The sequence below is a fragment of the Oryctolagus cuniculus genome, chromosome 6 (assembly GCF_051225735.1).
Source record: "Oryctolagus cuniculus isolate XC-2025 breed Fujian yellow rabbit chromosome 6, ASM5122573v1, whole genome shotgun sequence".
In the NCBI taxonomy this organism is placed as follows: Eukaryota; Metazoa; Chordata; class Mammalia; order Lagomorpha; family Leporidae; genus Oryctolagus; species Oryctolagus cuniculus.
The window spans coordinates 50,128,002-50,148,191 of NC_142872.1; the positions used below are offsets into that span (position 1 = coordinate 50,128,002).

Here is a 20,190-nt window from a genome sequence, read left to right on the forward strand (position 1 = left end):
TGCTCATAGGATGATAAAAGAATAGAAGTTCTTCACAAGTAGCTAGAACACTGCCTAACTTATTTATGTGGGAGTCCAGGTTTATTTTTAATTTCCAAACGTGACCTTTTTAAAGTAAGGTTTTCAGATACATTTTATGATGACAAATAGTAGTCCAGTTAGTCTCCATGTAGGGGTCTCTGTGAATTAAAAGACATAAAAGAGCTTAGAGTAGGTTATAGACCTCCTTCCTAAATTATAAGTCCAGAGAACTGGACCAAGTGGATATTAATCTGAATCTCTCAGTTGACATTTCTATTGAAAATACGGCTAATGCCATTTATTTAAAATTGATTAATTAATTAAATTTATAGGAAAGACAGAAAGACAGACATTTAGAGAGAGATTGCCCATCTGCTGGTTTACTCCTCCAAAGTGCATAATTGATGGGATTGGGCCAGGCCAAAGCCAGGAATTGGGAACTTAGTCCAGGTCTCCCACATAGGTAACAGGGACCCAAACTACTTGTGCCACCATCTTCTGCCTCCCAGGGCACACACTGGCAAAAAACTGGAATTGGGGCAGAGCTGGGACTCCAATATAGGATGTACTCATCACCAGTAACGTTTTCGCTGCTATGCAGATGCCATTTTAAACAAATTGTCCTTTAGGACCCTAAGCTTCCTATTGCATTAAAGTAAAGATCACTGCTTATTGAAACATACAAGGCTCTTCAGAGGTGGTCCCACTTGCCTCTGAAACAGCATTTTGTGCCAAGCTCCTGAGCATCATCAGGCTTCAGATACACCCGACCTTTTGATTCTTAAACGTAGTACATTTTCTCACCTGAGGTCCTTTGACTGTTTTTCCTTTTCTTGATATCTTTCCCTGGATTTGGCTGTCAGTGAAGTTTTCTCATCTTTGAAGTCTCAGTTTAAATGTTATCTCTTTAAAAGACATTCTTTCAGGGCATTTATAATTATCTGAATTGAATTAGTATATTTGTATGTGTACATTTATGCTTGTGTTTAGGATCTACATTATTATATCTATCTATCATCTATAGATCATATTTCTATCTATCCATCTAAAACACCAAAAGATAGGCTACAGAAGAACCAGAACATTTACATATTTCTTCATCACTGTATTATTACCTAGAATGGTGTCTAGCTGACACATAGAAAATAGTCAATAAACATGTACTGACTAAATTAATGTACCAGACAAATGCCACTCAGAGAGTTTTTGGTGCCACAATCTTGCTTGACCCTCATTCCAAAGCTATGTAGATGACTGTGGAACTATTATTTCTTCATTCAAAACATAAGGAAACAGACTAAGAGAGATTAAAGGATTGTATCCAAAGTTGCATAGCTTGTTCACAAAAAAAAAATCAGAGTTAAAATCTTAGTGCTTAGACTCTTAATCTTGTGTGCTTCTATTTACTTCACTACACTTCTTTTCTGATTTTTGCTCCAGTACTAATCATCTTTTTGATTTATCACTTCCAAACATCTGTTATATCTGTACTTATCAATGGGATATCAACATTGTAAGGAATTCCTAGTACAAACAGATTTGCTCCCAGCAGTTAGAGTATATAATGAGTATTTGTGTGTACATTTATACATACATAAGTATGTGTACCTATATAACAACATCCTTTTGAAAGATGTGCTTAAGGCCTGAATTAAATTTGATTTACTTGTTATCAAATATTTCACTGACATTATTGTATTGATATCCTCAATTATAATATCCATTATCATCATGATACCACGTTATATAATTCTGTTCCAAATTTTTTCTAAAAAAGTTGAACATATGTGTATATTTAGACTTTAAAAATCTTTTTCTTTTATAAATTTCACATGGATTATGCTGAAGAAAATATTACTGGACAAAACTCTTTGATTAATTGTCTGTTTTAACATTCTTTCAAGCTAAGTTATTTTATTTCCACTTTTAGACCACTGCCTCATTATATAATGCATTCATTCATGTAGAGTTTGGGATAAGCATATTATCACTGAAACCTCATTATAAGTTCCTGAGTCATGTTATATATTCTCAAAGAGACTATATTGAAGCACAAAAATATGTTGACTTTTCCTCATGTGGTCCACAGGAAGGCTTTGCATAAAGTATTTCTGGTAATGCTTAATAATCTGATGCTAATTCAATGAATTCTGATACAGAGGATATAATTCAGATTCCAATGTTCCTTATCTAATGCATAATTATAGACACACATACACACAGAAAAATATAGAGTCTTCAAAAAGTTTGTGAAAAATGCATTTTATCAAAAAAGTATGCATGGATTTCAACTTTTTTTGCACTCTGGGCTTGGATTGTGGCACAGTGAGCTAAGCTGCTGCATGTAATGCCTGTTTGAGTTCAGGTTTGAGCCCTGGCTGCTCTATTTCTTATCCAGCTGCATGCTAATGGAGGAAGGCAATGGAAGATGGCCCAAATACTTGGACCCTTGTCACTCACATGGGAGACCAGAATCAAGCTCCTGGTTCCCCTCTTCAGCCTGGACCAACTCCCGTGATTGCAGCCATTTTGGGAGTGAACCGGTGGCTGAAAGATATCTCTCCCTATCACCCTGTCTTTTAAATAAATAAATCTTTAAAAATCTTTATTTGCACTCAGATACACTGATCTTTTAATTAATTTTCACATGAACTTTTTGAAGTGCCTGTGTGTATGTATGTGCATGTGTATGGTATGGGGGAGATGAGATTTCATTTTGAGAAAGAGACAATATGTTTAAAATTCTTAGAATTTAGAAAAAGAGTGAATCCTCAATAGTTTCCTTATATCTTGGTCAAGGTGTATATATATATATATATATATATAAATAAAGATTTTTCATTTTGGCAATGTCCTGGCATAAGAGGTATAATTTCAAATCATCATTAGTTTGCCAAAAAAGAAAAATAAAGTACAAAGATAAATTTATTTTTATGCAAATATCTCTTTCCGTGAACTCTCTTCATGGCCTCTCATATGTTAGAAGAGAAAGAATGGAAAGTGGTTATCTCTTAGTCTACTGATCTTTCTCCTCAAGTCACTAATGATAAGTGAAATTCCATTACATTCTGTCTCTTCCCTTCTGATGCCATAATTCACCTCTTCCTTTTAGTGGTTGTTTGGTTCTGCAATCCTTCATAGTCTTTAATTTGGGGACTTAAAAAATTTACTACCTAAAGCATAGGGTTTATAAGTATGTTTGGAGAATAAAGATAATATATAACAATAATCAGAAACTCTTTAAGGACATACATATGATCAGACTGTGTGTTGAGAAGGTAATTTGAAAGTTCCACTATATGGGAGCTCTTGGTTAGGATAATTTCCATAGAATATTGCAATGACACATTCTGGAAAATCTGATGAGCAAGTAATCAGTAGAAAATAAGATGAAGTACAACTGAAGATTATGAACTGGGATGTTCAATAGGTTTAGTGGAAAGATTAGGTAAAAAATAAATAGAAACAAACTTTATTTATTTATTTATTTAATTTGAAAGAGAGAGTGAGCCAGAAAGAGAAGGTTCTTCTATCCACTGTTTCATTCCCTAAATGCCTGTAAGAAGTGGACCAGCCTGAAGTCAAGAGCTAGGACCTCAAACCAAGTCTCTAATATGGGTGACATTGAACATGGAACATCACCTGCTGATACATAGGGTGAGCATCGCCAGGAAACTGGAATCGAGAATAGAGCCAGGTCTTGAACCTCATGTGATATGAGATGAGGGCATTCTGAGTTGTGTCTTAACTGTTGCAACAAACACTCCAACCAAAGTCTTCAAAACTATTATTGTCATTTATGTAAATTCCTTTCCATTTATGTCTAACCTCGATATGGGACAATAACAACTATGCATGCCAATAAATGTGTGTAAGCTTAACCATGTTTTATGTCCTATTTGACTGGTATAATAATCTTTCTAAGCAGACTTTTAGGCCTTTTAATTTGTCACTTCTATAGTATCTACTAACAACCTAAAAACAACAGAAAGAAATGACCTATGCTTTTGGCAACAGGGCACCAGATTTCTCTGGGCACTTTATCATGCTATATAATACTAGTCGCTAACTCCTGAAACACCTGGTGAAACAATTTTATAAAACTAATTACCTTGAGGATTTACCTTAAGGTGCCAAAACTATACTCTTCCCACAGTCAAGAAGTAAATAATAGAAATGAAGGATTCCAAGAGAGGTGTCCCAGATTGCCAATCACGGTACAAGTGTTCAGACAGGAATTAGGAGATAGTTCCTGAACAGAATATTAGTCACCTTTTCATCAGTATAATGATACATCAGATGCAACCTACTTTGACAGAAAAACAGGTTTATTTGGCTCATGGTTCTGGAAGTTCAAAACAGCACAGTGCATGCTGTACTTGGCTGTATCATCTCATGGTGGAGACAGCAAGCAATGTGGGAGCAGCATATAGAAGTAAAGAGAAGAGATTACATCTGAGAGATCTGGTGCAGCCAGGCTTACTGCTTTTCTAATAACTCTCAAGAGAACTACCACTGGGACTCAAAAGAAATATCTTGTGCCCCCAAGAGTCCAAGGATCTCCTAGTAGACTCTACCTCTTAAAGATTCCATAGTATCTGCCAATACTGCCACCTGGGAACCATGCCTTTGACACATAAACCTTTGGGGGACACAATTAAGCTATCACCAAACCATATAAATATGCATCTCAAAAACAAAAAGGAAAAGAACTGCTATAATGTTGATTCAATACATGCCCCTAAAGTCCATAAGATATTTACCATAAGTTTTAGATTTTGTAATCTGGGAGAATTAAAACTGAACCTTGGACACAAAGTGCAGCTGAGTCAGCAAATTAAAAAAAGAAGTAAAATAGAAACATTTGATCACATCAAGATTTAGGTTCAAAGATTTTCATAGTTCAGATCTTAATCCTTTTGGTCACACAGCTTAAGAAGCATTTAATTGCAAGCTATTCATCTATAAAAAAGAAAAAAATGAAATTATTCACAATTAGGGGCTGAATTGGTACACTAAGAATTTAGTATGAAAATATTCCTGAGAGTCTACCATCAGTTGACTTTCCTTTTACATTTTTTAATGGCAAATGTGTATATTTTCTTTATCAAAGAAAATCAAAGTAATGGGTTCTTTGCTTGATCCAGAAAGGGAAATGCTAAAATTGAAAAGACAAAAAAAAAAAAAAAACTCATTTAATATAAACTGTAGGTTCTATGAAAAGAGTAGATTTCTGTTTTATTATTATTTTAGTTGAAAGAAGGTTGTACTGTTTTAGTAAAGTGTGAGGTCTTGATACAGTCTTAAGAAATAGCAGATGTTTTAACTAAGAAAAAGAATTAATTTAGTAAAAACAAAATATGTGTTGAGAGAATGTGGTAGAGAGAAGTATACATACTGGGGATGAAAATGGGAACACCTAAGAGCTGAAACTTACTGCTGTATTGCAAAAACACTGGACTGGTCATGGAAAGGAATTTTACTAACTCCAAATTATTTTATCTATTCAAATATGTAGGATGTGCAATATATGAGGCATCTTCAAAAAGTTCATTTAGTATGTGTACTATGAAAAAACTAAGCATGGATTGAAAAGCATTTTTGCACCAAAACCAGAATTATCTTTCAATTCTATTTTTCTATAAACTTTTTGAAGTAACCCCATATAACATGACCTCCTTGATAGAAATTTATATTGAAAGTTATTAACTACTCACAAGGGAGAAAGGACAGCTTTTTATTTTCTTAGAAATTTATTATTGAATATAATGGATCACCTTTTTAATGTCCTATGCCAGAGAATAAATGTCCTGATAAATGAAATGAGCTGCTTAAGACATTGGACTGTTATTTTTTAGAGCTAAGGTGAAAATCACAGTCATCTTTTTCATTCTCACCCCTCAACAAATTGTTTCTTTTTCTGCAAGCAACATTTTTCTATTTCTTGGTGAGTGACTATATTTCTTTGAAAATGTCTGTGTTGAGTTGTCACAGTACTACGATAAATATGTTTTATTGGTTGATATATATGCCATCAGAGGCCAATGTAATAAAATGGCAGTGAACGTGAAACAGAATCTATTAAATGAACTTTTTCTATGCCAAAATATGTCTTCCTCATCCTCAAAATTGAAGATACTTATATAGGTTGTCACATTTTTCCCAGAGAGTAATTTGAAATAAATCATTTATGATGTAGTGCAAAAAAGCAATCATTTATACCGCATACTCTCGAGACCTCAAAGAGTTAATAAAGCTTGCGAAAGCATACTATATACTTCCCAAGAGTAGCCTAGATAGCTAGAGGAACTCCCTGGCAGCATAAAAATATTTTAGGGGGAGCCAAACCGATATGCAAACATATTTTCATTAAAGTGTGGAATGGTTTAGTATGGTTTTAGGCAAGTGTGTGTCCATTCTTGAAGAATTCATTAAACAGCAGCTGAGTTCTCCAAACAGCCTGCCTCCCAAAGTGGCATATTTAGACTCTGTTCTCCATTGAAAATATTAACTGTGAAATTTCATGTGTAAGCAGTAAATTACCAGGACTACACTGTGGACCAATTTTAGAAATAGCTAATCAAAGTCAATAAATTTCCCATTTGGGTGTGAGTATGTGGTGGTGATATGTAATAAAGACTGTTGATAGACACTCACTGGCCCAATTTCCTGCTTCATCAGAGCGTGTAACCGAGGTGAAGACTGACATCTTCGTCACAAGTTTCGGACCCGTTTCAGACCATGATATGGTAAGTGACACTGTATCTTTGATTTTTTGGGGGTACTTTCAAAATTGAACTTCTGTAAGAAAAATACAGACTAAGTATTTAGGGAACAACTTGAGAAAGCTTGACTATATCTTCATGTCTCTGTGTATAATAACAAATATAATATTTATATAATAGAAAGACATATATTTGTTTTTCAGGACAGTTTTATTTCTAATGATATCAACTACTGTAGTCTTTTCTTTCTCATCCCTGAAGTGGTAGCTTTTACTTGGTTTGTACTGGAGTTCAAGTCACATTTCATTTGAGTTAGGAGGTCATGTTAACTCAAGATACAAGGGAGAATTGAGTACAAATGGTACAAATGTTGAATGAGTCTTTGACCAAAATTAGACAGAGAAATAATTAAAACTAAATATGCCAGTGGGAAACATTCTGCTCAACTGATGAAGACACTCATTATTACCAAGAGAGAAAATCAAATGAACACAGGGATATATTCTTTTTGTTGTCCCAACCAAAATAAATTAGCCGGAATTTCTTCATAGGGGTTAGTGAATAAGAAGAGCTCTGCAGATACTAGGTGATATTTCTGAATTCATAAAAATCAAACTTCTATATAAGCAAAACATCATACGGAGGCCATGAAGAAATGACTATTTCAAAGAGAGATTGATAATTATTTTTGAAATGCTTTTTTGTTAGCATAATCTGGATTTGAAAGTCCTTTGATTTCAAGATAGCCCAGAATGACTCAGAATAAACATTGCAGAAAATATTAATTTAGGTTAGCATTTCCAATGGTATGAGAACTCACAGTACACCCACTTGGCAGGATCAAAACTGAGAAGCTGTAAGGTAAGGAAATCTGTTTGAGTACATTTAATCTGTAGTCTTTCCAATTGCATTTGTTTGAAACTTTTCTTTTTGCCATTTAGTACCAGTTAATGTTCTGGAAACCTAGTACCCTAGTACTTTCTAAACACTGAGAAATGTTGGCTCAAGGGATAATTAGATATTTTAGTTCAAAGGATAGCTAAGTATTTTAGATTTTAAGACAGATTTTATAATTTGTCGATGAATGTTCAAATAAAAAACTATATTAGAGAATACATAATGGTAGGTAAAAATGCAGGCTTCTCAATCATATGCTGAGTATAAAATACCAACTTCAACTTAAAAGGGTATCACTTGAGGGAATTACTTAATATCTCTATGAATCAATTTCTTCAAGTAGGACATGCAAATAGTAACACCTCATGCAGTTATTACAAACACTCAATGAATTAATGGGTTAAAGGTAATTAAAATTATTTTTAAAGTTTTTTTATTTGAAAGGTAGAGTGATAGGGAGGGAGAAAGAGAGAGAAAGAGGGAGAAAGAGAGGGAGGGAGGGAGGGAGAGGGAGAGGGAGAGGGAGAGGGAGAGGGAGAGAGGAATTTTCCATCCGTTAGTTCACTCCACAAATGGCTGAAACAGCCAGGGCTGGCATGGACCCAAGTACTTGGGCCACCCTCTGCTGCTTTCCCAGGTGCATTAGTGGTAGCTGGATTGGAAGAGGAGCAGCAAGGAATCAAACCAGCATTCATACAGGATGCCAACACGACAGGCTGCAGCTTAACCTGATTCACTACAGCACCATCCTCAAAACAATTCATGACATGTAATAAGCCATCAATAAGTGCTAACAATTACTTCTATGAAGTAAATAGAAATATGGCATAATTGTGTATTCATCTGACAATTCATTCTGTCATACTGTCAATCCATAGAACACTTTATTGAAATAATGTGTGATACTTTTTTTTTTTCTAAATCGATCACTTTCTGAGGACCCACAGTGATTCTCCCATGTCAAAACTCTGTCTTTGTACAACATTATTCTCTTCTGGAACTTCCATAATTAAGGATCTGTACTAGGTCCTAGCCAGGTTTAAGGACAAATTGAAACTCTTCTGTCTATACTGCTCACAATTCATACATGCTTTTAGCACTCTCTTAGAATTATTTCTGATACCTATTTGCTTTAATCATCTGTATGAGTCTTGCTTTCTCTGAGGCAATACAGTGTAGAGTTTAGCAGGATTGGTTTTAGGATTCAGGCTGGGAAATTCAAATCTCATCAACCAACTGCAGCATGACCTTGGACAAATTGCTTAAGATCCTAAGGCACAGAGTCTCTTAGTGTGTGTGTTATTATACATGTATATAATAAATAGGTAAATAAAGTATATGTCATTAGTGCCCAATAATTAACAACTATTATTATTCTTGCTTCTAAACTCTCTTTGTAGACTTCATGGAAATTTCATCTTTTATTCACCAATCTAAATCCTGTATTTTTACAGGTTTACATTAGATGCAAAAGCTTGATGGAATCAGTTTTCATTATTCAGATAACAAATCAGCCCTTGTGTTCTGCATTTTAGTCACATGCATTAGCTATAAAATATAATTTAATATTTGGCCATGTATAGAGCATTGCTCTATAAAGTTATTTGTATTATATAAATGTTATTTTCCTTAATCAGTATCAAAAAATGTAAGACATGCTTAATTCATCTCACATAGTACCTATCAGTGTATTGTGGCTTCAAGTGACTATTGAATTATTGGTGACTTCATGATAGATTCAGGAGCCAATATTATTTTAAAAATTGAGGTCTAGGCCAGCGCTGTGGCTCACTAGGCTAATCCACTGCCTGCAGTGCCAGCACTCTGGGTTCTAGTCCCAGTCGGGGCGCTGGATTCTGTCCTGGTTGCTCCTCTGCCAGTCCAGCTCTCTACTGTGGCCAGGAAGGCAGTGGAGGATGGAGGATGGCCCAAGTGCTTGGGCCCTGCACCCACATGGGAGACCAGGAGGAAGCATCTGGCTCCTGGCTTTGGATCAGCACAGCGCTGGCCATAGCGGCCATTTGGGGGGTGAACCAATGGAAGAAAGACTTTCTCTCTGTCTCTCTCACTGTCTAACTCTGCCTGTCCAAAAAAAAAAAAAAAAATTGAGATCTAATTAAATTAGTACATAACAGCTCTTTCCTTTCTGAATTATGAACCTTTTGGAAAATAAGACAATATTGTAAGGGACATGGGTAATGGGAGTAACATGTTTATTACCAATAATGATGTTGCTGAATGTGTCTCACAACTACTTACAAGTGGGTTGCAGAAATACTAGCTGATAGAATAAAAAAGGGAGAGAATGATCCAACATGGGAAGTGAGATACACAGCAGACCCATAGAATGGCAGATGTCCTAAACAGCACTCTGGCCTCAGAATCAGCCCTTAAGGCATGCGGATCTGGCTGAAAAGCCCATGAGACTATTTCAGGCATGGAAAGCCAAGACACTCTGGGGAAAAACAAAAACAAAAACAAAAACACCTAAATAAAAGATCTCCGCGAGTGAGATCCCAGTGGAAAGGACGGGTCATCAAAGAAGGAGGTACCTTTCTCTGAAGGGAGGAGAGAACTTCCACTTTGACCATGGCCTTGTCTAAATATGATCAGAGTCAATGAACTCAGGGGGCTTCCATAGCCTTGGCAGCTCATGACAAGAGCCTAGGGTGATTACTGAGGCCATAAACAAGAGTGTCAATTTGTTAAGTCAACAACAGGAGTCACTGTGCACTTACTCCTCATGTAGGATCTTTGTCCTTAGTGTGCTGTACATTGAGATTTAATGCTATCACTAGTACTCAAACAGTATTTTTCACTTTATGTTTCTGTGTGGGAGCAAACTGTTGAAATCTTTACTTAATGTATGCTAAACTGATCTTCTGTATATAAAGAAAATAGAAAAGAATCTTGATGTGAATGGAAGGGGAGAGGGAGTAGATAAGGGGAGGGTTACAGGTGGGAGGGATGTTATGGGGGGGAAGCCATTGTAATCCATAAGCTGTACTTTGGAAATTTATATTCATTAAATAAAAGTTTAAAAAAAAAAAAAACAAGTGGGTTGCAGAGAGTAAGCACCAGAATCAACCAGATTAACCTACTCAGTCACAAGTGGTGTTGACCTACCTCTGCCACAGTATAGATTGTCCATGTAAAGCTTCTAGCATGGAGGAACATAAATGAATTTGTCTATTATGAACAGCCAGCATCCAAAATGAAAAAAGGACTAAAATATGTAAAATTGTTTTTTCCTCCAAAATTCACACATCAGATTAAATGACTCTTCCCCATTCCTCTCTTCCAGTAGAAGAATATGAGGGAAAATAGAGTATTCAGATATTTTATACTGGTAAAGCTCTTTTCTCATTGATAAAATCATCAAGAGAGGGGTGAGGGGCGGGCACACTTCCATAGAAGGCTAAGCCTCCATCTGCAGTGTCCATATCCCATAATGGGCAATGGTTCAAGTCCTGGTGCTCTACTGTTTTTTTTTTTTTTTTTTTTTTTTTTTTTTTTTTTTTTTGACAGGCAGAGTTAGACAGTGAGAGAGACAGAAAGGTCTTCCTTCTGTTGGTTCACCACCCCCAAATGGCTGCTACAGATCCGAAGCCAGGAGCCAGGTGCTTCCTCCTGGTCTCTCATAGGAGTACAGGGGCCCAAGCACCTGGGCCATCCTCCACTGCCTTCCCAGGCCACAGCAGAGAGCTGGCCTGGAAGAGGAGAAAACAGGACTAGAACCCGGCACCCATATGGGATGCCGGCGCCACAGGCAGAGGATTAATCAAGTGAGCCACAGTGCCAGCCTCCTGGTGCTCTACTTCAGATCCAGTTCCCTGATAATTCCCCTAGAAAAGCAGTAGAAAATTACCCAAGAACTTGGGCTCCTGCACCCATGTGGGGGTCCCAAAAGAAGATCCTGGCTCCTGGCTTTGTCCTGGCCCAGCCTAGCAGTTAATGGTCATTTGGAGAGTGAAACAGCAGATGAAAGATTTCTGTCTCTCTGTCTCTGTCTCTCTCTTTCTCTCTCTCTGAATCTCTGTTGTTCAAATAAATAATCTTAAAAAAACAGGGGTCAAACATCCCATATTTATCACAATACTAATAATAATTTAAAATGTAAAGATGAGTATTCTATTCTGTCTCTGATACCTACCATGGTGTTTCACACAGAATTAGTTTTCATTAGGAGTTGTATGTGGACAGTGCCCCAGAGAAGGGAATGTGTAGCAGAAAACTTTCCTTTGAAAAATATTTAACATGCCTTTCAGTTACTGGTTCAAGTTAACTGTAATTTAAGGAACCAAGTGTTTTTTTTTCTCCCTCCAAATAAAAATGCACAATGGGGTTTTTAAAAAAGATTTACTTATTTGAAAGGCAGAGAAATAGAGTGAGGAAGAAAGAGACAGGGAGAGAGGGAGAGAAGAAGAGGGGAAGAGGTGGGGGGGGGGAGTGAGTGTGAGAGAGTTCTTCTATCTACTGCTTCACTCCCCAAATGGCTGCAATGGCTAGGGATTGGCCATGCCAAAGCCAGGAGCCTGGAACTCCATTCTGATCTCCCATATGGGAGACAGGGGCCCAAGCATGTGGCCCATCATCTATTGCCTTCCCAGATGTATTATCAGGAAGCTGGATAAGAACTAGTGATTACTAGAACTGGCACTCCAATATTGTAAACAGCTGCTTAATACACTGCACCAGGATGCCTTCTTCCAGAATAGGATTTCTGAAACACCATTAACTCTGTGGTCATCAAGAGCGAGCAATATTTCCTATATGACCTTTGGTTACATAATAGATAAAAGAAGTGGATATTATGTCCAAGCCAGTGATACTGTTACTACCTAATATTTAAAGCTTCTGAAAAAGACAATGTTTGTTCTATTAGAGATCAAATTAGCTTTAGGCCTGCAAATGTTTTCCTAAGTTGCTAGAGGATATTATATCTGAGTACCTTGCTTTAGTAGATTAATCATTTAAACCATACTATGTAAGAATCATGAAAAAGAAGTAATGGTGTGATTTAGAAACAAAATTTCAAGGAAGAATGACAAAGCTATTTTTTAAACAGAAAAAGTTTTGTATTTTTTAAAGTGAGAACTAATGAAATATTTAATTAATAATAATCACATCATTTAACATTATTAAATTTTCAAAATATTTTAGGCACAATGTTGAAAGATTTATAGACCCCATTTCATTCAATCCCCTATATGAAACCTTTTAGCTAAATATTACTCCTATCCACATATTCCAGAGAAGGAAAGTGACCTGCTAAATGTACCAGCTGAAACCCAGTCCAGTCATCCCCAGAGACTCAACAGCTCCCAAGGCATCTGACGTTATCTAGAATGGAAAATAAAATTAGGGCAACTCCTTAATTTTATTTTAAAAACCACTAATTGGCAATCAAACAGTGCATTCCCAGAGCACCAGGTTCTAACAGAAATATCCAGGCAGCACAATCATAGACTTGTTTTCCACAGTGTTTAAACTGTATTAAGTCAAAGCATACACAGATGGTAATAAATGGTGCAAGTGGGAACACTTCAATACAATATTTATTTAGGAACATAGCGAATGTTTTGTCCCAGATCTTCAGAATAAGGTTCTCATTCTCCAGGGACTTAACTCTATTGAGCAGAGTAACTCAGATTTTTCACTTTAGTAGTGAGGGTAGAACCTTTGAACTTGAACAAATTCTTTCATAGTGCTCCCTACTTACTCAGGCTCTGTTCCATGGAGTCCTGCCCTTAGCATTCTGCTGTACTTTGCTTGTTCTGACTACCGTCTCATTTTCCAGGGGTTTCCTGTCCCACAATCCTCCAAAAGAAATACCACTTTCTCATTCGCAGCATGTTCATGAAATAATCAAAGGGGAGACAAATAATTTCTAACATTCATTAAGCACTTCCTAGATTCTAGGCATTTTCACTAGCTATTCACAAGCATTAAATCATTTCTCACAATAGCCAAGTGCATTATTTCCAGATTAGGGAGACTAGGGCTTCGCAAGGATAAGAAAATTACCAGAGACCAGCTAGCTGGCAGGTTAGGAACTTGCAATCATTGATACCATGCCATGGGCTTTGTGTCTTTCCACTGTCATTCCAACTTGCGAAAGAAGGGGTTCTGTCGCATCTTGATTCAGATGCCCATTCTTAATCTATGAACCGTGACCATGGGGCAGTATCAGCAGGTACTGAAGGCACCAGCTACTCCTATGCTGACCATGCAGGAGCAGTTCTCAGAAAATGGGAGATCAAATATTTACACTTTCTGTTAGGCAGAGAGTGTAGGCTGGTCTTTGTTAACTGTTATAATTTCAGCTTTTCCTTCCACTTCTATCAGAGGGGATAATCAAAATGAAGTTTACTCAGTTATACTTGCTCTTTTTGTATGTGTGTATGGCTGAGTAGTAAAGATTTGAAAAGAGAATGATAAATGAGTTTGGCAATTTCATTGTCTGCCAGTAGCACAGGTAAGTAAAGCTGGCGTTGAACGTATAAAGGTGTCAGCACTAGAGTGTTAGAATGTTTTGACATAATTTTTTGGAGTCATTGCCTTTGGGATATATCTTGTCAATCTTTGATAATACAAGTTTAACATTTATTTTGTGTTCAAACGATTATCTTGGGAATAGATGAACCAAACTTTAGTACATGGTCAGTTTAGACATCCTTGGAACCTTGATTTCTAAGTGGTCATTCTTTCTACCCTTGACTAAAAGTCGTTCTTCAGATAGTTAATAAAGCTCATGTATCAAAATCCTGAGTAACAAAAATATCATATATTGTATCCCACATCTGAAGCCCGTCTTGTTCAGAGAGGGGAACATGCCCAGCCCAGGGTGGACCCATCCATCTGTTTACTTGATAGACACTACCATACTGTGTCATCTTCTGATGTGAATCCACAATGGCCCTCCACATTTCTCCCATTGTAGAAAGTGCTGTTTTCTGTCTATCTAATTCCTCCATAAGCATTTCTTATAATGTCCATGCCTAAACAGTTTGTCCCTCTGCTAAATTTAGCAGATGCTCAAGAAGTGTGTGTTGGTGAGTAAATTTCTATCATTTGTCACTTTTTCATTTGACACTTGAAGGCACAGAAAAAAACAAACAAATGACACAATTTGTCTTGCCACAAAGACAGACTGGCATCATGGTATACTCCCTTCTTTCTCTCTCCACTGCAATGAGCAGTATGCTTTGTGCATCATAAACCATCCAATAATAATTGCGTTACTCAATCATCAATTGCTCACCAATGCCAAAAGTGTGCCAGAAAGACATATTCTCTTTCATATTGTTTTAAACCCTGTAAAGGGGACAAGTAGATAAATTTGTCCAAAAAATGCCCATAGATGGACATTATTATTGTGTTTCTCCAAAACCCAAAATATGTAAGATTAAAAAACAGCTGCTTTTTGATGCATCATGTTTAGAATATTAGGAAAACGTTATATGATGTTGTCAATTTAGTCCTCCTTCTGGTTAAGAGCATTCTCAGATTAATGGAGAATGTGGTAACGTTCATTTCAAATCATTGATTCCAAATATAGTGCTAGTGTAGCAAGTCTTGCAAGGAAGATGGGTAGAATCCTTTGCAATTTTTAGAGCTGCTAAGTCATATTGCTTGTTTTTAGATTAGCAGATGTTTGTCTCTGGGTATTGCCATAAGGAATGCTGTATTTATTCAAATAAATAAATTCCCTGGCTGTGAATTATGATGAGCTCCACACACTTTTCATGTGACTTCTGCATATATACAATCACAAATACACACACACACACACACACGTGCACCCTTCATTGTTTTTCTTTTTTAGTAGTGATCCAAACTAACAGTGGAAATGGATTCCTTATTTTCATTGTGTAGGAGAATTGAAAGTCTACATAGACTACCCCTGACAACAATGTTTACTAAAAAGATGATGGGATTTTCACACTCACAGTAGAACCATGAATGACTTGGGTGAGGGTGTTCAGTTTTCAGAGACAATAGGAAAACATTATTTTAAGGCTGGAAACATCTAATGTAAATGTTGTTCTGTAAATAATTCCCTCTTATGTGAGTTTGATTTTATTGTAATAGATTTTATTTCTTTGACTGCTGGTGGTGGAGGTGATGGTAGACATTGGGGTGTTAATCTGTTTTCACATTCTCAGAAGATACTTGGCCACATTTTTCTGACCAAGAAGTATGTCAGGAATTTTAGAAATTAAAAAAAAATCATTATGCCAACCAGTGATTCACCTGACACCAAAACGTACCACAAGCTATCTAGCTCATCTTTTGCTTCCAAACTCGTAAAAATTATGCATGTTCTATGTGAGATGTTTGCATTGTAAAATACAGCACAGTGAACTCTTTGCCATTTTCCAAAACTACCTAGGAATACACGATTGATGTATTTTTCCGTCAAAGCTGGAAGGATGAAAGGTTAAAATTTAAAGGACCGATGACAGTTCTCCGGTTAAATAACCTAATGGCAAGTAAAATTTGGACCCCAGACACCTTTTTTCACAATGGAAAGAAGTCAGTGGCCCATAACATGACCATGCCCAACAAACTGCTGAGAATCACAGAAGACGGCACCTTGCTGTACACCATGAGGTAAGGAAGGTTATCCTGATTAATGGTTTATGATGTATGCAATATTCCTCTCCTATTCTATGGTCTTCTGTAAGGAGCTATGCTAAGGTTCAAATTGAATGGCTACTCAAATAGGATTGGTGGTGCTCATCTTCCTAGAACAGGAGTGAAGTTTTCTGACCAGTATAGAGGGGCAGTGAAAGAACTTGTATGAATGGGAACAAAAGTAAGAACAGAGGTATTGTGATAAAATAAAAACAAAAATCAAACAGAAAGCAAAAAAAAAATAGTAAGTAGCTTATATTTTCCATCCTCACAATTTCTCATCACTTTTGCTATATTGATCACATTCTTTAACTGGCTAACAATTTAATTTAATCAGTAAGTAATTCACTTCATATTTGCTTTAATCAGTATTATAATCACTTAAAGATTTCACTGGCTTGTTATGAAGCTATGCTATAACATTTCTTGAACTACTTAATAAAATGAGTAAAAAGAAAAACTCTTGCTAAAAACCATAAGATGGAAATGAGGATAAATTCCCTCATAATGCTACAGACAGCAAATATATTCCAATGAATTCTTTCCCTAGCAATCCTTTTTTAAAAACATGAATAGAATTCACATTCCCAGAACACCCTAGGGATTCCTGGCTTCAATTAGGCAGTGGATTTGTAAATAAAACTAAACGGTTGGAATAAAATGAGATCACATACAAACTCTCAAGGGGACTTTACGTTAATCTCAATCTCACAGAGCCTGAAGACACTGATCCTTCCGCTATTGCTTTGTTACCTTATGCACACATTACTACTTGGGTGAGGGTTGGGCAACCGTGTTTAAAACAAGATAAGTTATTTTCCTTGACATTCATAGCTTTTTCCCAACCAAGGATGAATTACTTCTGCAAATATTTATTTGCTTAAGTCTTGGGTTATTCCCTAAGAATTTGCTGTAGCTATGTGGAGTCACTGATGGTGCTTGTTATGGAAAACATTAGCAATACCTGAACATTGTACAAGATAGGTGTTGTCTAGTTTCTCAAAGAAAACAAAGAAAAATAGACAGAATACAGTTGTAAACCATTCTTTTTGGGTCATTTGATTATTAATAGCTCAGTGTAACTACAGTTTATACTCTTCTCTGTGTTGTTGCTATATTTACTAAAGTTGATAATATCACACTTGTTTATGGAGCTAATCTATAGGGCTCTTGTTTGTATCTTTATTTCCCTTAATGAATAAGGCTGACCGTGAGAGCAGAATGTCCAATGCATTTGGAGGACTTTCCTATGGATGCTCATGCCTGCCCACTAAAATTTGGAAGCTGTGAGTATTTCATTTCAAACTTCCTTTATTATTACGAAAGATCTAAGACTATATACAAAATAACATTCAATTAGTTATGTCTATTAGAGAGAAAGATGAAAACATCAAGAAAACTTTCAGAGCAATGTATTCAAAAGACTTTCTATTTAGAAATCCTTGACTTAACTTTTAATAAAAGTTACTTCAAGAGAGGAGTGATTCCCTAACTACTGGGCTGGACAACACAGTTTAAATTATTTAGTGGAACAATTCTATTTTTGCTGAAGTTGTATTCACAGAAAAAGGAGTGAAAGTAGGTGCTTCTATCCCATGAATAACATTTTCCTACCAATAAATGAGGAACTTTATGTTTATCTTACATCAGTAGTTAGGTTTGTTTGTTTATTTTAAATTGGTCACCAGGTGGTAATATTAGTAGGTGGTGAAGGACTACAAGTAGGGTTTGTTATTAAATGAAGTTTACACCTACATTATTTTCAGAAAGGAAATGTACCCTAATCATATTCTTAGAAAACTAATTTATTTGTATATCCTATGGAATTCATGTATATACTGATATTCTTGAAGGCATCCTGTATAGCTTCTCTTTATGATAGCTTTCTGGGTTTCTGCTGTTTGAAAATATTGAGGAGCATTTCAGAGGATCCATGATAAGAGTGGCCAGGAGAATCAGGTTACAATTTTCCCTCCATCCCTCTGCTTTTGACCGGTATGCATGCATAAAACGAGTGGGAATAATAATTCCCAGTTTCCTGCAAAGGAATTACTTAGAAGGACTGAGTCAACTCCCGGAATACCTAACAAGCTTTCTGTCCTCACCAGACAGGCAGTCTGAGCAACTATTTTGGTGAAGATATGATTCATAGAAGAAAAATAGTGGTAGTGTAGGAAGAGAGCAGGCAAAGAAAATAGCAAAGGACCTTCAGGCTCCTAGCAGTGCTAGTCATGGAAGGACAAATGACTCTATTTATAAATCTCATTGTATACTAAAGCCCAAGGATAAATGACTTTAAAAACTATCAGCTAAACAAGCCTTTGGTGGCAACTTTCTTCCCACTACCCTTTTCTCAAATCTTGCATATGTTCTGTATCACACACTACTGGTTTTCTTCCATTACCAGTTCAATTTTTAACAATGATAATGTGTTTTATGTGTTTCATGGATGTCAGAATGTATATTAGATTCATTCATTCATAAGGCCATCTAAACCACAGCATAAGCTATAGTTAAGAAGATAATACATCATAGTTTGCTTATGACAGTACTAAGTTATGCTTAATATCCTGGTATAATTATTTTTTTATTTATTTATTTGACAGGTAGAGTTATACACAGTGAGAGAGAGACAGACAGAGAGAGAGAGAGAGAGAGAGACGTCTTCCTTCCATTGGTTCACTCCCCAAATGGCCACTACGGCTGGCGCTGCGCCAATCCAAAGCCAGGAGCCAGGTGCTTCTTCCTAGTCTCCCATGCAGTACAGGGGCCCAAGGACTTGGGCCATCCTCCACTGCCCTCCCAGGCCACAGCAGAGAGTTGGACTGGAAGAGGAGCAGCCGGGACTAGAACCAGCACCCATATGGGATGCCGGTGCCGCAGTGAGCCATGGCGCTGGCCCAATATCCTGGTATAATTACTAATAGTATCCTCTTTTTCCTTAAAAAATGTCTAAATTTTGACAATGAATTACTTGTTTTCCTAATTTTTAAATAGGTATGCTTTTAGCAGTTAAGATACTATAAAAAAATGAGAAGGTTTATATTTCATATATGATGGATGAAAGTAAGTGATTTTATTTTTCTAAATATTTATTTATTTATTTGGAAGGCATAGACAGAGGGAGGGAGGGAGTGAAAGAGGGAGGAAAGGAGAGAGGGAGGGAAGGAGAGAGGTGGGGGGAGGAACTCCATCTGCTGATTCACTCCTCAAATGGTAGCAATGGCAGGGGCTGAGTCAGGCTGAAGCCAGGAGCACTACCTCCAGGACTCCCATGGGAGTGAAGGGTCCCAAATACTTGGGCCATCTTCCATTGCTTTTCCAGGCATATTAGGAGGGGGCCAAATTGGAAATGGAGCAGCTGGGACTTGAACCGGAGCCCACATGGGATGCCAGTGTCACAGGCAGTGGCTTAACCCACTACCATGCTGCCCCAAGTGATTGCTGATTGCTTGCTGGTTATCTCAGCATTTTAACAGAGCTGCTATTTCAAGTTGTCCTTGGATGGTCATCCTTATTACTAGATGGCTGGTGAAATTCCAACCACTACATCTGCTTTCAGAATCAAGTGGAATAATTGGTCAAATGAGAAGAGTGGTGCTGATAGTAACAACAACAACAACAAAAAAAAGTGCTTTCTAGAAAATCCTATCAGGCATAATGTTTCATACATCAAATGTGCATCATGTTGCTAGTGGCATTTGTAAAGGAGAATATGAAATAAATATTTTAACTGGATACATTATAAACCTGAAGAATTTTGGATATATTTTAGGAAGATGAAAATGGATAAACGGTAGAAAACAAATAGCACCTTATATAAGAAAACTGAGGGTAAAGACAAGTAAGTGAGCTGTTTTCGACCTCAGAGCCTTTGCACATATTCATTTGTCTACCAGGGTTACCT

At 36.7% G+C, this 20,190-nt stretch overlaps 1 protein-coding gene across 2 annotated transcripts in view; it reads left to right on the forward strand.

Annotated features, from left to right (window-relative positions):
* Positions 1-20,190, forward strand: part of GABRA1 (gamma-aminobutyric acid type A receptor subunit alpha1) — a 59,252-nt gene that overhangs the window by 13,111 nt on the left and 25,951 nt on the right. For both annotated transcript variants that reach the window (XM_002710356.6, NM_001319574.1), the window contains 3 exon segments: positions 6,703-6,770; positions 16,039-16,259; positions 17,487-17,569. In XM_002710356.6, coding sequence (XP_002710402.2) covers positions 6,703-6,770; positions 16,039-16,259; positions 17,487-17,569 — 372 coding nt within the window.